The 18,304-nt window shown below is 53.6% G+C and overlaps 1 protein-coding gene across 50 annotated transcripts in view; it reads left to right on the forward strand.

Annotated features, from left to right (window-relative positions):
* The window catches only part of NCOR2 (nuclear receptor corepressor 2), a 209,735-nt gene that overhangs the window by 94,354 nt on the left and 97,077 nt on the right, over positions 1-18,304 (forward strand). For all 50 annotated transcript variants that reach the window (XM_072722674.1, XM_072722696.1, XM_072722679.1 and 47 more), the window contains 2 exons: positions 5,062-5,114; positions 14,604-14,670. In XM_072722674.1, the coding sequence (XP_072578775.1) occupies positions 5,062-5,114; positions 14,604-14,670 (120 nt within the window). The remainder of the gene's footprint in view (positions 1-5,061; positions 5,115-14,603; positions 14,671-18,304) is intronic.

Genomic DNA, 18,304 nt, shown 5'->3' on the forward strand with positions numbered 1-18,304 from the left:
AGGACTGAAGGCGTAGTACCCAATCATTTCTAGACCTGGCAGCTCTCCCTCTCCCCTTTTCTGACCTAATGAGTCCCAGGGGCATCCTGAGTGGAGGTGTGGATGCAGGTTGCTGTGTCCAGATGCCCGAGGAATGCCCAGGGCCAGGCTGCCCTCCTGGCGAAGTCAGAGAACACCCAATCCCTGACCCCAAGGTCTTGCAGCCTGTCCCTGGGCTGAGTGCTCAGGGGAGCAGGGTCAGCCTCCCAGTGAGTGTTGTGAGGCCGCCCACTGGGCTCACAATCCAAGTGATCCTTTTCTGGGTCTTCCAGGGGGAGGGGTTGTCCCCTCCTTGGGGATCTCCAAGCGGAGATTCCATCAAGGCTGGGGACGCAGGAGGCTGAGGTCTGGAGTGTCTGTTTGGCGGGCTGTGTGGCTGTCACTGGAGCCTCCTGAAGTGACCTCAGTGGGTTCTTGGCTTGGTGGCCTTCAGTGGGGCTTTGCAGAGGACTCACAGTGGCAGAGTGCCTGCTTTGTGTCTGGCCTCGTAGAGGGGTCACTGTCCATTTTCTAGATGAGGCTTGGAGAGGGCAGTTCCTTGTCTGAGGTCACAGAACAAGAAATGAGGCAGAGAGGTATGCCGAACTTGTGGGATTGCAGCCAGCTGAGGTCTGCCCTCTGTCTTGGTCACCAGAAGGCCCCACTGAGCAGAAGTGTCCTCCAAGGAGAGGCAGCTCAGAGGTGTAGCCCGTGCACAGGTTCCTTCATGGAGGGAGGGCCTGGTGCTGCTGATCCTAGGCCTTCTGGGCACCAGGCAGCACCGTTGGGGAGTGCAGCTCCACACTGGTCTCATCTGCAGCCAAGGCGCCCTTGGCCTAGGGACAGGCTGCTGGTGGTGGTGGGGGGCTTCAGGATAAGGATGGGTGCTCTCTGACTTTGTGGGAGCGCAGCCAGGGGGCCAAGGGGAAATTTGCAATGGAAAGCAAGTGAATAGCATGGACTGGGTTGAGTACTCACCCACTCCATCCCAGGCCTGCCAGTCCCATATCCTCCAGTATCCGCCCGCGCCCCCCCCCCCCCCCCCCCCCAGTCCCTGAACTGCCCCCTGGGGTGGAGGGTGGAGGGGATACTGGACGGGGGGTGGGGGACTGAGGGAGTTAACTGGGGGTGTTACGAGGCCTGGAGGAGGGGCGCTGGGGGGGAGGGGGAGGGTGTGGGCCGCTGCAGCCCCCACCCTCTCTCCCCCGCGGCTTTGAGTCATCGCTTTCCTTCCTGTTCAGAGGTACTATTTTAAGAACGTGGTGTCACCAGAGGGTTGAGGGCCGGGGCTGACACTTCATTTCTTAGCAGCTCGGTCCACCTGGGTTGCTGGCTGTTCTTGGCCACCCTGCCAGCTGGCTGCAGTCAGGCCCAAAGGGGACCACCCCCCCTTCCTTCTCCCGGAGACCAGTGCTGCTTTCCTTGTCATGTCTGCTTTATAGCCTTGCACGTCCCCCGCCTTGCACTCTCTTTCTGCCCTCTGAATTGTTCGGGCTGTGCCCCCATTTTTGGAGGAGGAGATGGAGGTGTGGGGAGGGCAAAGAGACAGGCCTGGGGCCCCCAGCCAGGAGAGTGGGTCTTCTCGGCGGTACCTTGATCTTTGCTTGTGGGAGGGAGCTTCCCTCTTGGGTGTTGTGTCCCCCTGACGGGGGTTGGGGGGCTGGAGTCTGTGAGGTAGGGAGAGGTGGAGGAAAGCCACCGTGGGTGTGAGTGAGGTGAAGGTCCTGTCCTGGCTGCCATATTGGGATTTGTCTCCTGGGACCCAGGGAGGCCTTGCCTGGCCCTTGTGCAGCACCCCCTGCAGGTGGCCAGGAGAGCTATAAGGGAGCCTCCCTTGGACCCTGCCTTTTTCTGAGCTGTGCACCTGCCAAGGATGGGATGTGGCCCCTCTGACCCCCATCCCACTCGGGCCTTCAAGAGGGGCTGCCCCGGGAGTCTGTCACCATGGTAACGAACAGCCTGCCAGGTGCTCTGGGCCCAGACACTTCCTTCCCTCCTGAGACTCACTTTACCTCGAAGAGCGCTCAGTGAGTGCCTCCTTGGGGGAAAGCCCCTGTGATTAGAGGCTGTGAGCCCCACAGTGTTCCCCAAGTTCCCAGTGTTGAAAGCCGCCTGAGGGCCAGGCTGCTCTGTCCTCATCTTTACCTAGCAGGGCAGGTGGCCACAGGTGAAGGTGGGTTTGGCAGGTCACAGGCCAACTGTGACCCATTTGCACCTCAGAAACCTATCTCCCCTTTTCTGGCCCAACCTAATATGTAGAGGTAGTCCCTGCTTGCTGTCCATCACTCATTCCTAGGGTCTCTGTATGTGGTCCTTCAGGCCCTCTTGGCCTCCTTAGGCTGTGGAGACATTGCTGTTTGCCATCTTTAAAACCAAAACAGCACAAATCAGCCACCAAGCCTGAAATTTCCTGGGTTCCTCAAAAGCCCTGTGAGGTGGTTCCTGTGCCCATTTCCCAGATGAGAAGACTGAGGCCCAGAGTGTGGACCACATGTGACCAAGGTCACACAGCCAGAGAGGGAGGTGCCATCTTTTAAATCAGGGCATCTGTTTGTTCCTGGAAACTGAACCTTCGGGTCAAGCCCTCTCCCCACTGGCCTGTGTTTTATGGGTGTGCAGAAACTCAAAGGACCTAATGCAGCATCAGTCAGGGTTAAACATGCATGTTTAGTGCTTGAAAATTTGGCCTGAGGATCTTTGTAGGGCCCCTTGCTGCTCTGAGGTGAGTGCTATTGGCCTTCATTGGTAATGCCTTGCCTCCTTCTAGTTGAGAAACTGCATGAGTCTTACTGTGAGCTCTATAGTTGCCCTCTTGTTCAAACCCAGAGTGAACTTCAAACCTCCCCGCTTCTGGCTGAGCACCTAGGAAGGGCAGCCTGACCCAATGTGGGGGGAGACGGCCTGTACCAGCCATGGGGTGACATCTCTGTCCCTGGGGGGCATAGTTGAGCTCAGAGCCAGGGGTCAGTTGTCATGGAGGGAATCTGAGGGACATGGGGAGGGAGTGACATTGTCCTCAGCCAGGGCTGCCTGCAGTGCCTCATCCATAGGTCTGTGAGTGCCCAAGGCAGTGGAGGGCCCTCTTTGAGGACCCTGCTCTGCCATGGAGGGCAAGTGGCCTGTTCCTGGGAAACAGAGCAGGTGGGGCCCTGTGGCTGTGCTGCTTGTGGGTGGTCTCCATCGACTGGGATTCTCAAGACATTTGGGGGTGTCAGGAGGTGTAGCCAGCTCCATTCCCGGGGAGAAGTTCTAGGGTAGAGACTTACGTGCCCTTTTCATTCGCCCCGGGGCCCTGTCCTGAGGCTGCACCTGTCTTGCCTGACCCCTCACATTCTGTACCTGGTTCATCTACCGGCGATCATCCATGGCTGCCCTAGGAGGCTCCTGCTGTGTGTGTGAGTGTGAGGAGGAGGGGATGGCAGGGGAGAGGGTCATGTACACACACAGGCACACACACGGAGGAAGACAACCAGAGAGGGCACAGGCAGGGACAGCAGACCCCTGCCTCCAGTGCCAAAGTTGAGACAGGATTCCAGTTGTAGCTCATTTCTTCCCAGGTGTGGACACACATTTTAACCTCTCAGGGACTTGATTTTCTCCTTCCTAAAATGGGGACAATAATTGTATCAGCCGCTGCTGTGTAACAAACCAGCCTCAGATTTAGTGGCTTGAAATATGCACCGTTTCCTGTCTTCCATGAGTGTAGAAGTCAGCTGAGCATTTCTGTTGATTATGTTCTCAGCTGGACAGTCGGCTGGTCGCCCCAGCTTAGCCTTGGCTGGGATGGCACTCCTGTACCCTGTGTCGTCTTCTCTGCTTCCAGCAGGCCAGGCCTGGTGTGTTCTCTGACCAGGAGCAGAAGAACAAGAGAGGAAGCAGAAATGCAAACGTGCATTTTCAAGGCTCTGCTTTCATTAAGTTTGCAAGCGTTTCATTGGCCAGAGCAAGGGCGTGGCTGGTTACGGGAGGCAGGAAAAATTGGGGTCATTAATACATCATTGTACCCTGATGGTGACAGTAATGACATGGACAGTCTTGGGCATTTCCTTCACCAGGAACTGGTCTGAGAGCTGCTTGTGTGCCACCACATTTGATCTTCACAAGGACTGTGAGTTTAACTCCATCTACAGATGAGCACCTGGGGCAGAGGTGGCTTATGTGACTCACCCAGAGACACATGGCTGGAGAGTGGCAGAGCCAGGCTATAGACCCAGGCCATGCCCATGAGAGGGGAGACGCACGGTGGCTGGCTCTGCACGTAGTCTTTTGCAGCTGCTGCTGCCTCCTGTCACACACACTTGATGCCATATGTGGGTCCAGGGCCCTCCTGCCCTCTGTGTGCGATTCTGCTGCCCACACGCCCTCCTGTCCCACTCCTTTCTTCCGGGGGGTACATTTAGCTTGCTTCTGATGTATCATCGTTATGAACTGTGCCATCTGGGCGTGGCGGTGTCCTCCCCTGGCGGGATACAATACTCAAACATTCTTGGACATCTGCAGGAGGGGAGGGGGCTGTAGGGCATACACATCTTCCTTCCTTGACAGTTGTTGCCTTGCTGCTCTGCAGAGCATGTGTACCCAACTCTGGGTCCCCGGCTGTCATGAGCCTTCCTATCCTTCCCTCACTCTCACGGGCTCTGGCAGCATCTGGCCCTATTCCTCTGCCAGGCAGTGGGGCAGCATGGTGTCTTAGCATGGTTTGGATGCTGAGAAGTTGAGCAGCTTTCCGTGTCGAGACCACTGCTGCACTCAGACACCTTGGACGCTCAGGGCAGCACTCCCCAGTGTCCTGCAGAGGAGCTCTGGCAGCCGTGGTGAGGCATCATGGCACCCACAGCTGTGCCCAGAGGGTTACAGCCCGTTCCCGGCTGGGGCTGCGGGCCGGGTCCCTGTGTCCTGTTTCATGCCTGCCGGCGGCTGCTCCCCACCCCAGCGCACAGCTCCCTGGAGCCAGGGCCTGGGGCACTGGGGCCAAGGTTGCCCAGGACTGCAGTGTGGCACCCGGCTTGGCTCTGAAGTGCTTTCCTCTTTCTTCCTCTGCAGCCATTGTACAACCAGCCCTCTGACACCAGGCAGTATCATGAGAACATCAAAATGTAAGTACTCGTGGGCAGCTGTGCAGACGCATGGTGGGCGTGGGGACAGGCTGTTTGGCCTCAGAGATCTGGGGTGGGAGGTAGGTTCTCAGTTCCCAAAAGGTCTCCCAGGCAGGGCCAGGTGCCAGAGGAAGGGCCAGGAAGGGGCAGTTTGGGCAGGAATTCTGGACTGGGTAGTGCTGAGATCATGGTCAGAGGAGGCCTGTGGCAGGGAGGGGAAGAGGAGTGGCCCCATGAAACTTGGGGACACAGACCTTCAGTTGGGGAGGGCAGGCGAGGATGCTGCATGCACAGCCCTGGAGACACAGAGATGGAGGGCTGCAAAGCCTCATCCCACTTGAACAGGTAGAAGCTGTTCTTGGTGGAAAGTAAGCTCAAGATGATTGGGTGGGGTGGCCCTGGGACAAGTGGGGCCCTGTGGTTTGGGCTCTGATGTAATAAGCATATTTGGGAATGCTCTACGGTCTGCTCAGGGGGTCCTTCTGTGGCATATGGCTCAGTATGGAGCAGCTGTGAGCACTAATCCAGACCTGGAGGTTAGAGGTGGCCAATACGGAATACCCCAATGATGGGGCCTTTTCCTGGATGGATGCTAGGAGTGAAGAAATATCAATTAAGTGCCATGTGTAGTTGGTATGGGCTGAGCTGGCATAATGGGGCAACAGAATTGTGTTGGAGGCTGGTGGCTTCATGTCTTCAAGCTGGGAGGAAAGCACTGCAGATGTGGCTGTGGGAAGAAGGTAGGCTTTGGGAGGGTGGGATGCGTTAATGGGAGCATAGCCTTGTTGGCTGAAGAGAGAATATTGTTATCCAGGGAGCCCAAAAAGTAAAAGGGGCTGAGACCTTGGCCCTTGAGGAACACGTGGTTGTGGGCACTCAAGGTGTTAGGTTGGAGGTAGACTCTTTGGGATGTGTTGTTCAGGGTTCATCATTGTGGGAGAGTGCAGGCGTTTTGTGTGACCTCAGAGCATAGTACTTAGTTTGTCCAGTGGGCAGTCCAGCCTGGTCTGACTGTCCAAGGGTGTTCATTGCGATAGTGAGCTCCCCATCCCTGGAGGCATGCAAACTTCCCAGTAGTTTTTAAGTATTTACTGGTGTTGGTCTAGTTGACAGAGAAGTCTCTTCTTTTGTGGCTTCTGGACTCTTATGACTGGACCAAGCTCTGGTGACCAAAATGGGCGCCCCCTAGCAGCTCCCAGTGACTGATGGAGCAGCCTGGAAAACCTCTTGTTGCCAGTGAGGTTGTTGGTCCATTTGGGCCCAGGAACACCTGCTGAGGATGCCTCACCTGTACCACTGGCAGGTCCCCCCTCAGCCCATGGCTGCAGAGTGGCCTGCTCAGGAGGCACTGATACAATGCTAGGATTTCTGTGTCTGATATGGCCTGTGATTTTGTGTGGCCTTGTGGATGTTTTCGCAGCCCGGGTAGCCAGCCCTCCTTGACTCCACAGGCCACCTGAATCCCTTCTAGACTCCTTGCGATCTGTCTTCCCTGGGGCCACTGCTAGGGGTGAGGGGGTCTTAGATGAGGGTATGTAAGGGCAGAGGGACTTTTAGGGCTATGACAGCTGGTTTGGGGCTCCGCGGTGGGTGTTTTCATTTGAGCAGGGCTGCTGGAAGCACTCACTCATTCATTCATTCGCTTAGCACACATTTGTAGAACACCTACTGTGTGCAAAGCCCTCTTCTAGGACCTGGGGATTCAGCTCTGAACAGAACAAAGGCCTATGCTTTCCTCAAGCTTTATCTAGCAGTGGAGACAGAAAGTGAGTTAAACAAATAAGAAGATACCTGCAGACGAAAAGTACTGTGCCATCTTAAGCTCTTTATGTTTTGATACATCTAGTTGTGTTTTCCCTTTTGACATAACAGTTTTTGTAGTAATGTCATCATACTGAAATCTTACACGAATTGTTTGCTAAAAAATGAGCAATATTTGAAGCAGAATAACATGGATGATTTCTGTTTATAAAAACCGCCATAAAATCCAAACAAGAAAGGAAAAAGGTATTCATAGTAATATTTTAGCAGATAAGGTGTTGCCACGTCTCTGGTTAAGCAGAAGAAAGCTATAAACTTGCTGAAGCCAGTGCCCTATTTTTGCACTCCCCAGTCCTCATCAGAGAACAGTTCTGGTCTCCTGGAGTACATTCTGGCTAAGTAGGTGACTGCCTGGTGACATGTGTTCCAAACCCAAATCACAGATGGACATGTTTCAGTTTAAAATATAGAGATGAATAATTTTAAGATATCTTACATAAGTGGGAATTTTATGTTTGAAGAATATATCTGTAAGCAAATTATTTGAACCGATTTATTGTTAGAATTTTGATTTTGTTCCCAGTTTTCCACAAAAATCCTAATGATCTCTGTATTTTTAATTCAATGTGATCATCAGCAAATTAGCACATTCACTTTAAAGAATGCTATGCAGGGGGGCCTGGGTGGCTTAGTCAGTTAAGCATCCAACTCTTCATTTCGGCTCAGGTCATGGATGATCCTGGGGTCATGAGATCGAGCCCCACTTTAGGCTTCATGCTGGGTATGCCTGCTTAAGATTCTCTCTCTTCCTCTGCCCCTATCTCTTTCCCTCTCTCTCAGAAAAAAAAAAAAAAGAATGCTATGCAGATGGCAGATATGGTAGGTAGGTGGCTTTAGCCAGAGGATCAGGGTTGGACCTGACAACAAAGGGGACACTTGGGGGCTGAGTGGCAGCTGGCCATGTGACCTCCCTGGCAAGTGGAACAAGCAGTGCAAAGACCTTGGCACTGGACTGAGTTGGTGATATCCCAGAGAAGGCCAGCGTGGCCTGTGGGGTAGGTGAGGGAAAGACGGTGCCAGGCAGATCACCCAGGACTGATGAGTTCAGGTCATATTATTTATGTGTGAAGGGAGGCCAGAGATGATATTTATGCTGGGAAGTGATGTATTGGGTTTTTACTTTCAAAGCTCACTCTGGTGGCTCTGGAGAGAAAGGACTGGTTGTCGGGAGGCCTTGGTGGAGATAGCCATGGCCATCCAGGCAAGCAGTGGCAGGCCCTGGTGCTGTGGGAGCTGCCAGGGGTGTGGTGTGGAGGGGCAGGGACAGAGAAGTCTCGTGGCTGCAGAGGTCAGGGGCCTGGACAGCGAAATCTGAGATGATGCTGATGAAACCCAAGGGCCGGTTGAGGGCCATGAGCATCTGGCTAGCCACTGACTCTCAGTGCCTCGGTTTCCCCATCTGTGAGGTAGGAATAAGAGTAGCTCCTGCCTCCTAGGGTTGCTGAGGATTCAGTGAGTTACTGTCCCTGAGGTGCTGAGCTCAGTGTCAGGCACGTGGGAAGCATCTTGTGATCTTTCTTCTTCTTGCTGTTTTATCCATGTATTCCTGTCCTTTGTTCATCCAACCAGTATTTATTGAGCGCTCACTGTGTGCTCGGCACTGTTCTGGGCCCTGGGGATGCAGGAGTGGATGGGTCTGACATTCTGTGACCTGGTGACAGCTTGATAAGGACAGTGAGAGCCCATTCCATCTCCCTGCCCCCACTGCTGTCATTGGGCCAGGTGGGAGGTTACCCCTTCCCCAAGGACCTTGCTCTGTCACTTTAATTTCCCTGTGTGTGCGCGCTGGGGCTGCACAGTTAAAGTTAATTTCACGCTTGACTTCCTGCCGCGCTGGCAATTTCAGACGTGTCCAAGTCACCTGTGCCCACCTCTGCTGCGCTCCCTCTACCACCTGCGTCATGGGGAGGTGTGGGGGTGTCTGCTGTGGATGCTCAGCCCTTCTCAGGCTCTGGGAAGCAAGGGAAGAGGCCAGGGCAGCCCCGGGGAGAACTAATTGGGCACGCCACTGCAGGACCTGCCAGGATTGCTGTTCAAGGAGCTCAGTGCCTTCTCGGAGGACCCCTGTGATTCTCCAAAGGGGTCTGAGGTTGGTGCCTGGGGGACAGTTACTGATATGTGTGCTCTGCTGTGTGCTGTGCCTTTCCCTGCTACGCTCTCCTCTGGTGGTAGAACCCAGGCACTGGCCTTGTTCCTCTTGCCTCCCTGGGGCCTGGAGGCCTGCGGGTTCCCGGTGTTCTCTTCCCCGTTTTTCTTGTCTTGATGCCCCATTTCATCCCTCCTCCTGCCTCACTTGGGGGTTGGCTGATTGGAGCCGGCAGCCTTAGAGCTGTGCAGGTGGAAAGGGCACCTGGGACAACAGGTTTTTGTGGTCTTGCTCTGGAGGTTCAGAGATGTTAAGTAACTTCACTAGGGTCATAGAGCCAAATTCCTAGACCAACCAGGTCTGCACACCCACCCTGTTACCTCTCCTGGGTCTCCGGTCTGGCCTCTGCCCCTTGCTAGTCTGGTGGCCTTGGGCAAGTCACCTTGCTTGTCTGTATGTAGGTTTCAGACCATCAGTTACTCCATCAGATGGATTCTTCTCAAGGTGTTCAGAGCCCCGCTCAGGCAGGCTTCCTCTGGAGCCAGCAGCTGGGGGTCTGGCTCTCCCTGAATGCCCCTCCTCACCCCCTCTAAATCCATCATCACCCTCACTCCCCTAGAACTCAATGCTGTCATTTTCCTCTGCCCGTTCTATTGCTCTGCTTCTCCCAAGCCTCAGTGCAAGCCTCTCTTCTTCCAGGAAGCCTCCCTGATTGCCCTAAGCTTTCCTATTTTATAACCCTGTGGTCCCAGGCCTGGCCAGACTCTCCTCAAACTTCCAGAGTTTCCAGCCCCTTATTGCTCCCTTCTAGGTTTTGTATCTCCTTCTGGGCCCAGCAGCAGTTGACGAGGCCTATGTTTCCTTACAGATTGTGCTTTTATAAACTCTGACTTCTCCAGGAAATGATAGCTATCCTTTGCATCCCTGTAAATGCCTCCACTGGCAAACTCATCATGTTGCTGGTTTGTCAGCCTTTCTAGAGCCCTCTTATGACTGTGTTGCCTATTTTTGCCAGAAAAAAATCATAGCAGAAAAGATTTGTCTGTAGGAAGCTATTTGCATCTCCAATACCAAAACATTCCTTGGGACAAAATAAACACTCCAAAAACGTTTGCCAGAAGAATGTTGAACAAGTGGACACCCTAAGCCAGATGTCTAGGGGATTGCAACCAGAGGCATGCCCATGGGGCTAAGAGGGAAAGGTAGAGTGGGGAGGTCTGGCGGGAGGCAGTAGGGAGTGGCAGGGACTGTGGTGAATGGTGAGCTCATCATCCTTGTAAAGGGGTGGTCAAGCCTCAGTCCCCAGCCTGTGGCCATGAGGGGGTGTAGCAGACTGCCTGGTCTTATAAAAGAAGCTTTAAGTTCAGCTTTTTACACAACAGCTTCTGGTTTTCAATACTGGCAACGAATTCAGATTTTTTAGAAAGCATGGCAGTCCAAACAATGCTTTCATGGACTGGCTCTGCTTGGTGGACTGTGCCCATTTGCAACCTGCGGACTTGACATTTGTCCTCTTTGGCAGTAAGTGGATACCTCTGGGTGCCAGGCACAGTGCTTGCTTTGGAAGGAAATTCGGATCCACCAGGGAGAACTGCCCTGCAGTAGCTGTGGGGAACAGAGGTGGCTACAGGAGTTACCTCTGCCCCGTGAGACTTTGTACTCACTGAGTCCCTCCCAGGGTGCAGCCAGGGCACCGCAGCTGGTTGAAGACTGGCCTTGGCTGCATCCGCTTCCTCAGGCAGCTGGGTCAAGTTACCCCAAATTGAGCAGCTGGAAACCACAGCAACTTATTCTTTCCCAGCTCTGGAAGCCAGCAGTTGGGAATGAAGCGGTGATGGGACCCTGGTCTCTCCTGGGGAGCCTTCCGTGCCTTTCTCAGCTTCTGGAGTTTGCTGGCTTCCTGAGCATCCCTTGGCTTATAGACACACCACTATCTCCTCTCTGTCTTCTCATGTCATCTTGCCTTTATGTGTGTTCTCCTCCAAGTCCACACTTTGCCTTTATATAAGGACGCCATTCATAAGGGATGAGGGTCACCCTCCTGACTGCATGCTAACTTGATGACCTCTGTAAAGACCCGGTTTCCAGATCAGGTCGAATTCTGAGGTATAGGGGGTTGGGACTCCCAATATCACTGAGTGTGGAGAGACCCATTTCAACTTGTAACATACACCATGCCCCCTGCAAGGTCTACAGTAAATTGTATTTGGTTGTACTATGGCATTTCAACATAGATCATGACCCTGTTTGGTTTCTTTTTAAGCATCTATTTTAAAATAGCTAGATTTAGGGGCTCCTGGGTGCCTCAGTCGGTTAAGCATCTAACTCTTGATTTCCGCTCAGGTCATGGTCGCAGGGTCATGAGATTGAGCCCCCATGTCTGGCTCCACACTCCCCGGCAAGTCTGCTTGAGATTCTCCCCCTCTCCCTCTGCTGCTCCCTCTTTCTCTCTAAATAAATAAATAAAATCTTAAAAATAAAAAGCTAGATTTACAGAAGAGTGGCTAAGATTATAAAGAATTTCCCATATACCCTCCGTCCAGCATCCCTAATATGAACATCTTCTGTTAAGTGAGGCTGCATTCGTCAGAACTGATAATGTGGCAGTGGGACAGTGCTCAGTGCCAACCCAGAGACTTTCTTTGGATTTTTCCGGTCCGGGATCTGATTGCAGATTCCTACTTTGCACTCTGTCCTTGTGTCTCCTTGGTCCACAGGTGACAGTTTTTCCATCTTCCCCTGACTTTCCTGACCCTTTTGAAGAGCTGTTTTCAGGGCTTGGGCAGAATGTCTCTTGATTTGGGTTTGCCTGGTGCTTTCTCATGAAGGGGCAGGGCATAGATTTGGGGGGAGAGCCCCACAGAGGTGAGGAGCCACCCTTCCCATCAGGACTCGACAGAGGTGCCGTCACCTCCGTGCATGGCTATCTTGCTCTCCTGTGTTCAGTGCTTTAGAAGCAAGTAAGGATCCAGGCTACCATCATGGGGTGGAGGGCTCCCTTCCACCTCCTGCAGGGGGAGCATCATAAGATTTGTGGAAACTGCTCAATGACTAGCAACTATTTGGGAGAAGAGACTTTGAAGCTATGCAAATTCTGGTTTTTCCTTAAAGCGTGGCCAGTTGTACCATTCACACATGGATCTTCCGGTGGCAGGTGGGCTGAAGTGTTCTAGTGGTGACTTTCCATCTCCCGCCTTCCTTGTAAGCGGATTCTGTAAGAAACATTTGCTCCTTCTTCCTTATTTATTTATTCAGTTTTTTATTTATATCAGCATGCGGACTCATGGATATTTATTTTGTTCTTTGGGTTTGGATCCAGCGCTGGGGTTACTTATTTTGGTGTTTATATTTTCCCAGCTTCAGCAGTCCAAAGCTCAGGCTGGGTCTTTGTCCTTCTGATCTTTTAATTTTGTCATCTTCTTTTCAGCACTTCTTTACTTAAAGATGTTCTGGGCTCTTCTTGTGTATGCCTGTCCCATCTCTGGAGAGAAATGGCTTATTTGTTGTAGAGAATCCTGTGAAGAAGCAAGACCTCAGTGCTCCCCGGCTCCCTGCCCTGGGCTGTCCTTGCTTCTCGGCCTTCTCAGCTGCCCATATTTTTAAAAGCCCTTCACCCTGCCCAAACCAAGACCTCATACAGCCAGCCTTGCCAGCCTCACTGTCCCTTGCCCCTCCCCAGTTCTCTCCAACCATATGGCCTTTCTTGTTCCCACCCCAGGCCTCTGTACTTAGAATCCTCTGCCTGCGGTGCCCTTCCCTCCGCATCTTTCCACAGCTTGGTGCTTCTGGTGATCCAAATCTCAGCCCCCAGCCCTCTCACCACTGCACCTAAAGTAGCTACATTCTCCTGTCCCACCTACTCACTACCCCCACTCCCATGTTTGAGTTTCTGAATCCATGATGATGTGGACTGTCCTGCTTACTGTCCATGTGACCCCTCTGAGTGTCACCTCCGTGAGGTCTGGGGACTTTACACTACTCAAAGCTATGTCCCAAGTGCCTAGAAGAGTGCTGGCACATAGTAGGTACTCCATAAACATCTGTTGAATGACTGAGGATGTGAAAACATGATGTTATTGAATTCGTTTTTCAGATGAGGGTATTGAGGTTGGAGGCCCTCTAAGGTTGCTGAAACACCTCGTCACAGAACGAAGTGTTCTGGTTTCAGCCTTTGTGACTGAGGATCCTGGTGCCCACCCTTTTGGGGACAGCACAGGGAGGCTGATGACAGTGGGAGGGCCCTGGCTAACATGAGGCCAGAATGACCCCGGGAGGCAGGGTAACCCATCCCCCTCCACCTCCCAGGACCCTCTTAGAAGTGGCATGGTATTTCCTTCTCAGGAGGTGGAGAGTAAACAGGGCTCTGAACCCTGCTGGGGTCCATGGGGAGTTCCAGAGAGGTGATGCTGCCCACACATTCATTGTGCCTTTCCCTCCGAATTAAGAGAGGGCATGTAGGCTTGTTAGCATCCCTGGACTTGAGACCAGGTAATGAGGATGCTGACTTCTGTTGGAGATCACTGGGGGTTGGGGAGAGTACTTGTTTGGCCTGGGACTCCAGTGTGGGGGCAGACCCTGAGGACAGCTGGCCTGACAGTGGGGCCTTCTGAAGTGGTGGCTTCTGGCTGCAGGGGCCTGGAGGCAGAGAGGGACTCTGTATGAGGTGCCTGTGTCTGATTGTTTCCAGCCCTTTAGCCCCCCATGAGGCGTGTGTTGGGGGAGTTTTGTCCCATCAGGGCCTGGGGACTCCTACCATCTTGGTCTTTTTTCTGAGATTGGGGTTCTGGGTGGCTCCTGGAACCTCCTAGAGGCTGGATGGGAAATGGCATGTAAGCTCTTTGTGGGGTTTGGATACTACTGAGAAGATGAAGTTGGAGTACCCCTCCTCAGAGAAGTTGTCACAGCTGTACCCCTGGATCGCGGTGAGCAAGGTCTGGGTCTCCCCAGGCTACTTACTAAGGCCTGTCTGACGACCCAGGCCCACCCAGGTGTTGGTAGCACTCACTTGTGTGGGGAGGCCATGGAGAGGGGCTGAGGGGAAGGGGCTTACCGAGGGGTCCTGCCTCACGGGCTGGAGCATGGGTAGCCCATGCTGCCCTACTTATGTGACATCGACTGCCACAGGCTAAGGGTGCCCCAGAGGCCAGAATGTGCTGCTTAGTTGGAGGCAGACTGGGAGACACTCGTCTCTGTGTGGCCACAGATCTCAGGGTCTTGATCTCTCTGGCCCATGTTCCTGGTCTGAGCCTGTGGATGTTTCTCTGTGGCTAGTTTTCTAGAAGGGATCCTGGGTGTGCATGGCAGGGGATGGCAGCTCCAGGAGGGCAGGAAGCCTCAACACCCCACCCTCTGGGAACCCTTCTTCTGCACACTGTGCTCAGTCTGAAATGTGGGAAACCTCGCTGGGAGGGAGAGGATGCACATTGGCATTTCATGGTTCCCTTGTGGGGCCGTGGGCTGTCTTTTAGGTCAGTAAAGGGGCAAACTTAGGGCTTGCTGTCAGGAAATAGCTCAGTGAAGGATAAGATATGTGAAACCCTGTATGACTGACCTGCCCCATTTGCTGTTTTTCTCTTGCTTAGAAACCAGGCGATGCGGAAAAAGTTAATCTTGTACTTCAAGAGGAGGAACCACGCTCGGAAACAATGGGTAAGCCACTGCTGGAGTCTCCCTGGTCGCTCCCCTGGGCCAGGCTTCCTGGACAGTCAGGTAGTCCAGGCACTTGAGGCCGTGCCCGTGGGACCTCCTGGCCTGCAGCTGTCTCTCTGCATGTCCAGGCTATGAAGAAAGGCCAGGGATAGCGGGGCAGATGAGAAGCGTGGCAGCTGCTTTGATGAAGCCAGGGCTTGGGGCGCAGCTACCCGAGGAGGCCTGGGGCCCGGAATTCTGCTGCTCCTTTTCCAGCCTGGAAGGGGAGAAAGCAGTGAAAATTGGTTGCTGTCAGAGGACCCGTGGGCTTTCCAGGCAGGAAGAGAGAAGTTTGTTGGAAGAGTTTGGGGTGGGGTAGGCCATGTGTTGGTGGAGGTGACTGCAGGGCACTCCCTTAGAGATGAGGTTTTCTTGGCTCAGGAAAATGAGGGTGTTCAGAAGAAGTGAGGCTCCCTTGCTTGCTCCGGTGGGCAGTGGCTACATCACTACAGCCAGGGGTGCGACTCCTGCATCAGCCACATGCTCTGGCCTCTCATCTGGGACGGGGGCCCAAGGTGAAGAGAGTGTGCATGAGGGAACACAGGCAGTTGTGGTTCAGGGGGGCTGTTTACATCACTGATTCACTGTGGGGGGGGACTAGGGCCCTGTGATGGAGGGGAAGTCACTCGTTAGTACTCTTCGCTGTGAGGGAAGAGCTGGCTCAGATGAGCTTACCCAGCACAGGAATTTGTGGCTGAAAAAGTCCTTTGGGTGGAGCTCAGGAGTCATTCGATCCCGTTTTACCTTCATTTCTGTGCAGTTTTTCTTCAACTCTGTATGTTAGCACATTGACAGATGGGTTTGTCTGTGGGACCCGAATTCCTGCAGCAGATCTGAGTCTTCTAGAGCCAGAGGAAGAGCTGTCCTTTCTCAGACCATCTCACCAAAGCTCCAATTGGACCACTTGAGGGCATGATTCCTCTAAACCAGTTTCTAAACTGACCGTGTTCTGGCCCCAGACCCCAGTTGGGTCCCGGAAGAGAGGAGACGCTTCTGGAACAGATGGCAGGTGGCTGGGAAGCTGGCAGGTGGTCCTCTGGACCCCAGAGTTCCATGGAGTGAGAAGTGGTGGGCATCTCGCCTTTCCTTTCTCAGTTTCCTCAGATCCCCAGATTGACCACATGGAGACCAGAGGTGGCATGGATGGGTTTCTTGAAAGTGGGTGTTTCATCTTACTCATTGAGTTAAATATACAGCCAGGACCTGCCACAAGGCTCGTACAGTGGCTGAGCAGAGGAGGCACAGTGAGAAGTGCTGTGTGGAGGCCTGGAGTGGGAACAGCCTGCATGTCCCGCGTGGTAGCCTCAGTACTGAAGTGGGAATGACAGGAAGGACCAGCTGTGTGGAAATCTGGAGCATCAGGGCACAGCAAGTGCAAAGGCCCTGAGGTTGGAGCCAGCTTGGGTAGGATGGGACAGAATGCAGCAGGCAAGTCTGTAGTGCACTGTGTGACTTGGGGGTCGGCAGTTGATGTGAATGACATGGGAGCCAGATTGCCTTCAGCAGGATGAACCATTCAGATTTTATTCTAAATGCAGTGGGACCCTTAATTTATTCTTCTAAGTGCATTCTTGATAAACAATATGAAGTCTTTATTGTGAGAATTTCAAACAGGAAATTGGACAAAATACAGTGAACACCTGTATTCCCACCGAGTGGAGTCAGTCATGGGGTCATGGCTAATGCTTCTTTGCTGTGTGTGCACGTGCATGTGTGTGCACATGTGCATGAGTATGAATATTTTTGTCTAACAAGTAGGGAGTAGGTGCAGGCACCTGGGCCTCTCTCCCTAATGCCTCTGTACCCATCTCCTGAGAGGATGGGAAGTTCTGTTCTCACCGCACTGAAGAACCAATAGCCATTCCCTGCCATCTTCCAGCCTCAGCCACATTTCTGTCCACTGTTGCCCTGTCTGGGGTGGGGTTCATTTTAGGCAGGAGGAAGAAATTCTGATGTACATTTTAGAAGGATCCCTGTGGTTGCTTGGGGGTCCCTTGAGGTGGAGGGGAAAGTAGTCTTATTTGAAATTCAGGGCGGCTCTGAGGCCAGGCTGAGCCCATCCTGCAATGGCAGGGCATTCTTGTTCTTGTTGTTCTGTAATGAACCCAAAGCCCCTGAAGCATTGTCTTCATCGAGGATGGGGAGGGTCCAGATGGTCCAGATGGTCCCCCAGACCTTAGACCTGCATGTCCTGTCCCCACTGTGAACCAACCTCCTTCAGACTTAAAGGTTCCAGGGACCACACAGGTCAGCTGCCCACACTGCCTGCACTCCGGCCTTGTGCAAAGAGCCAAGGCTTTGCCCCCAGAAGGACATTGACATAAACCTCCTCAGCTTGTCCTATCCTTCCCTGGGAGCTGAGCTCAGCCCCAGGGAGGGCTGGACTGGGGGGTAGGGGTGGGGGTAAGGCTCTGCTGAAATATCGGGGCTCAGGTTCAGCCCACCCACCATGGCTTGCCGTGTGTGATCTGGGGAGTGCAGTCTCCACCCCGAGCCTTACTCTTCCTCTTCTTCTTCAAAATGGGGTGGGGTGCAGTGAGGCTGGAGGCACGTGCTTGCTGCAAGAGCATTTAGAGTGGTGCCTGGTGAAGGGGGTGCTTTGACAGCGATGGTGGCTGTGTGGGATGGGTAAGCCGGGAGGTGTGCCCAGCATGGAGGGTGGGTGCACCTGTTTCCTGAGGCTGCTGTAACATGACCATAAGCCAGGCTGCTGAAGACAATAGAAATATATTCTCTGGTGGTTCCAGAGACCAGAATTCCAAAGTTAAGATGTGAGCAAGACTGTGTTCCCACCAGAGGCTGTGAGGTGGATCCCTTCTGCTTCTCCCAGCCCCTGGGGGTCCCTGTGTCCCTCTGGTCTCAGCCTCTGTATCCACAGGGCCATTTCCTGGTCTCTTACCTGGACACCTGATTACATGGTTCAGTGCTCACCTTAATCCAGGATGACCTCATCTCAAGTGCTTTGTCAAACAAGCTCAAGTAATCTCCAGATTCTGGGAGGTCACCCTTCAGCCCACCACAGTGGGCACTGGCTTATTTTCAGCATAGTCTGCCTTTCCGCTTTCCTTGGCTTGTCCCCACCCACCTTGTCATTTATGTACACGAGAGGCAGCTGAAGGTTTGTTCACCCCTCTTCCATCCTTCACACCTCTCAAGAGTATTCCCGGCTTCCCTTTGAGCATTGGGGCTTTTCCCGGACCTGCCCCAGCAGCCGTGGCTTGCTTCTGCAGCCTGAGCACTGGGTAGGCTGGAGGCCGGGGAGAGTCGCAGCCTGTCACCCTTATCCCTCATGAACATGCTGTGGGGGAGGCTGGGAGCCCTGGTGCTCAGGACAGTTGATGGACAGAACATTTTGAGCTTCTGTGACCCTGTCCTGCTGAGCCCTGCAGGCAGCCTATGGGTTAGGAGGTGACCACAGAGGCCAGCCCCTCTGGCCAGTTAGCTGCAGCTGCCCTTCTCTGACACCACCTTCCTTTCCCCCAGCGCTTGGCCTGGGACTGCCTTCTCCTGTGTTCAGGGAGCCCCATCACCCATTGCCTCCCTCAGTGCAGAGCTGCATCACACCGCACCTGGCAGGGCAGGCAGGAAGGTTTCA

Source organism: Vulpes vulpes, chromosome 10, assembly GCF_048418805.1.
Source record: "Vulpes vulpes isolate BD-2025 chromosome 10, VulVul3, whole genome shotgun sequence".
Taxonomy (NCBI): domain Eukaryota; kingdom Metazoa; phylum Chordata; class Mammalia; order Carnivora; family Canidae; genus Vulpes; species Vulpes vulpes.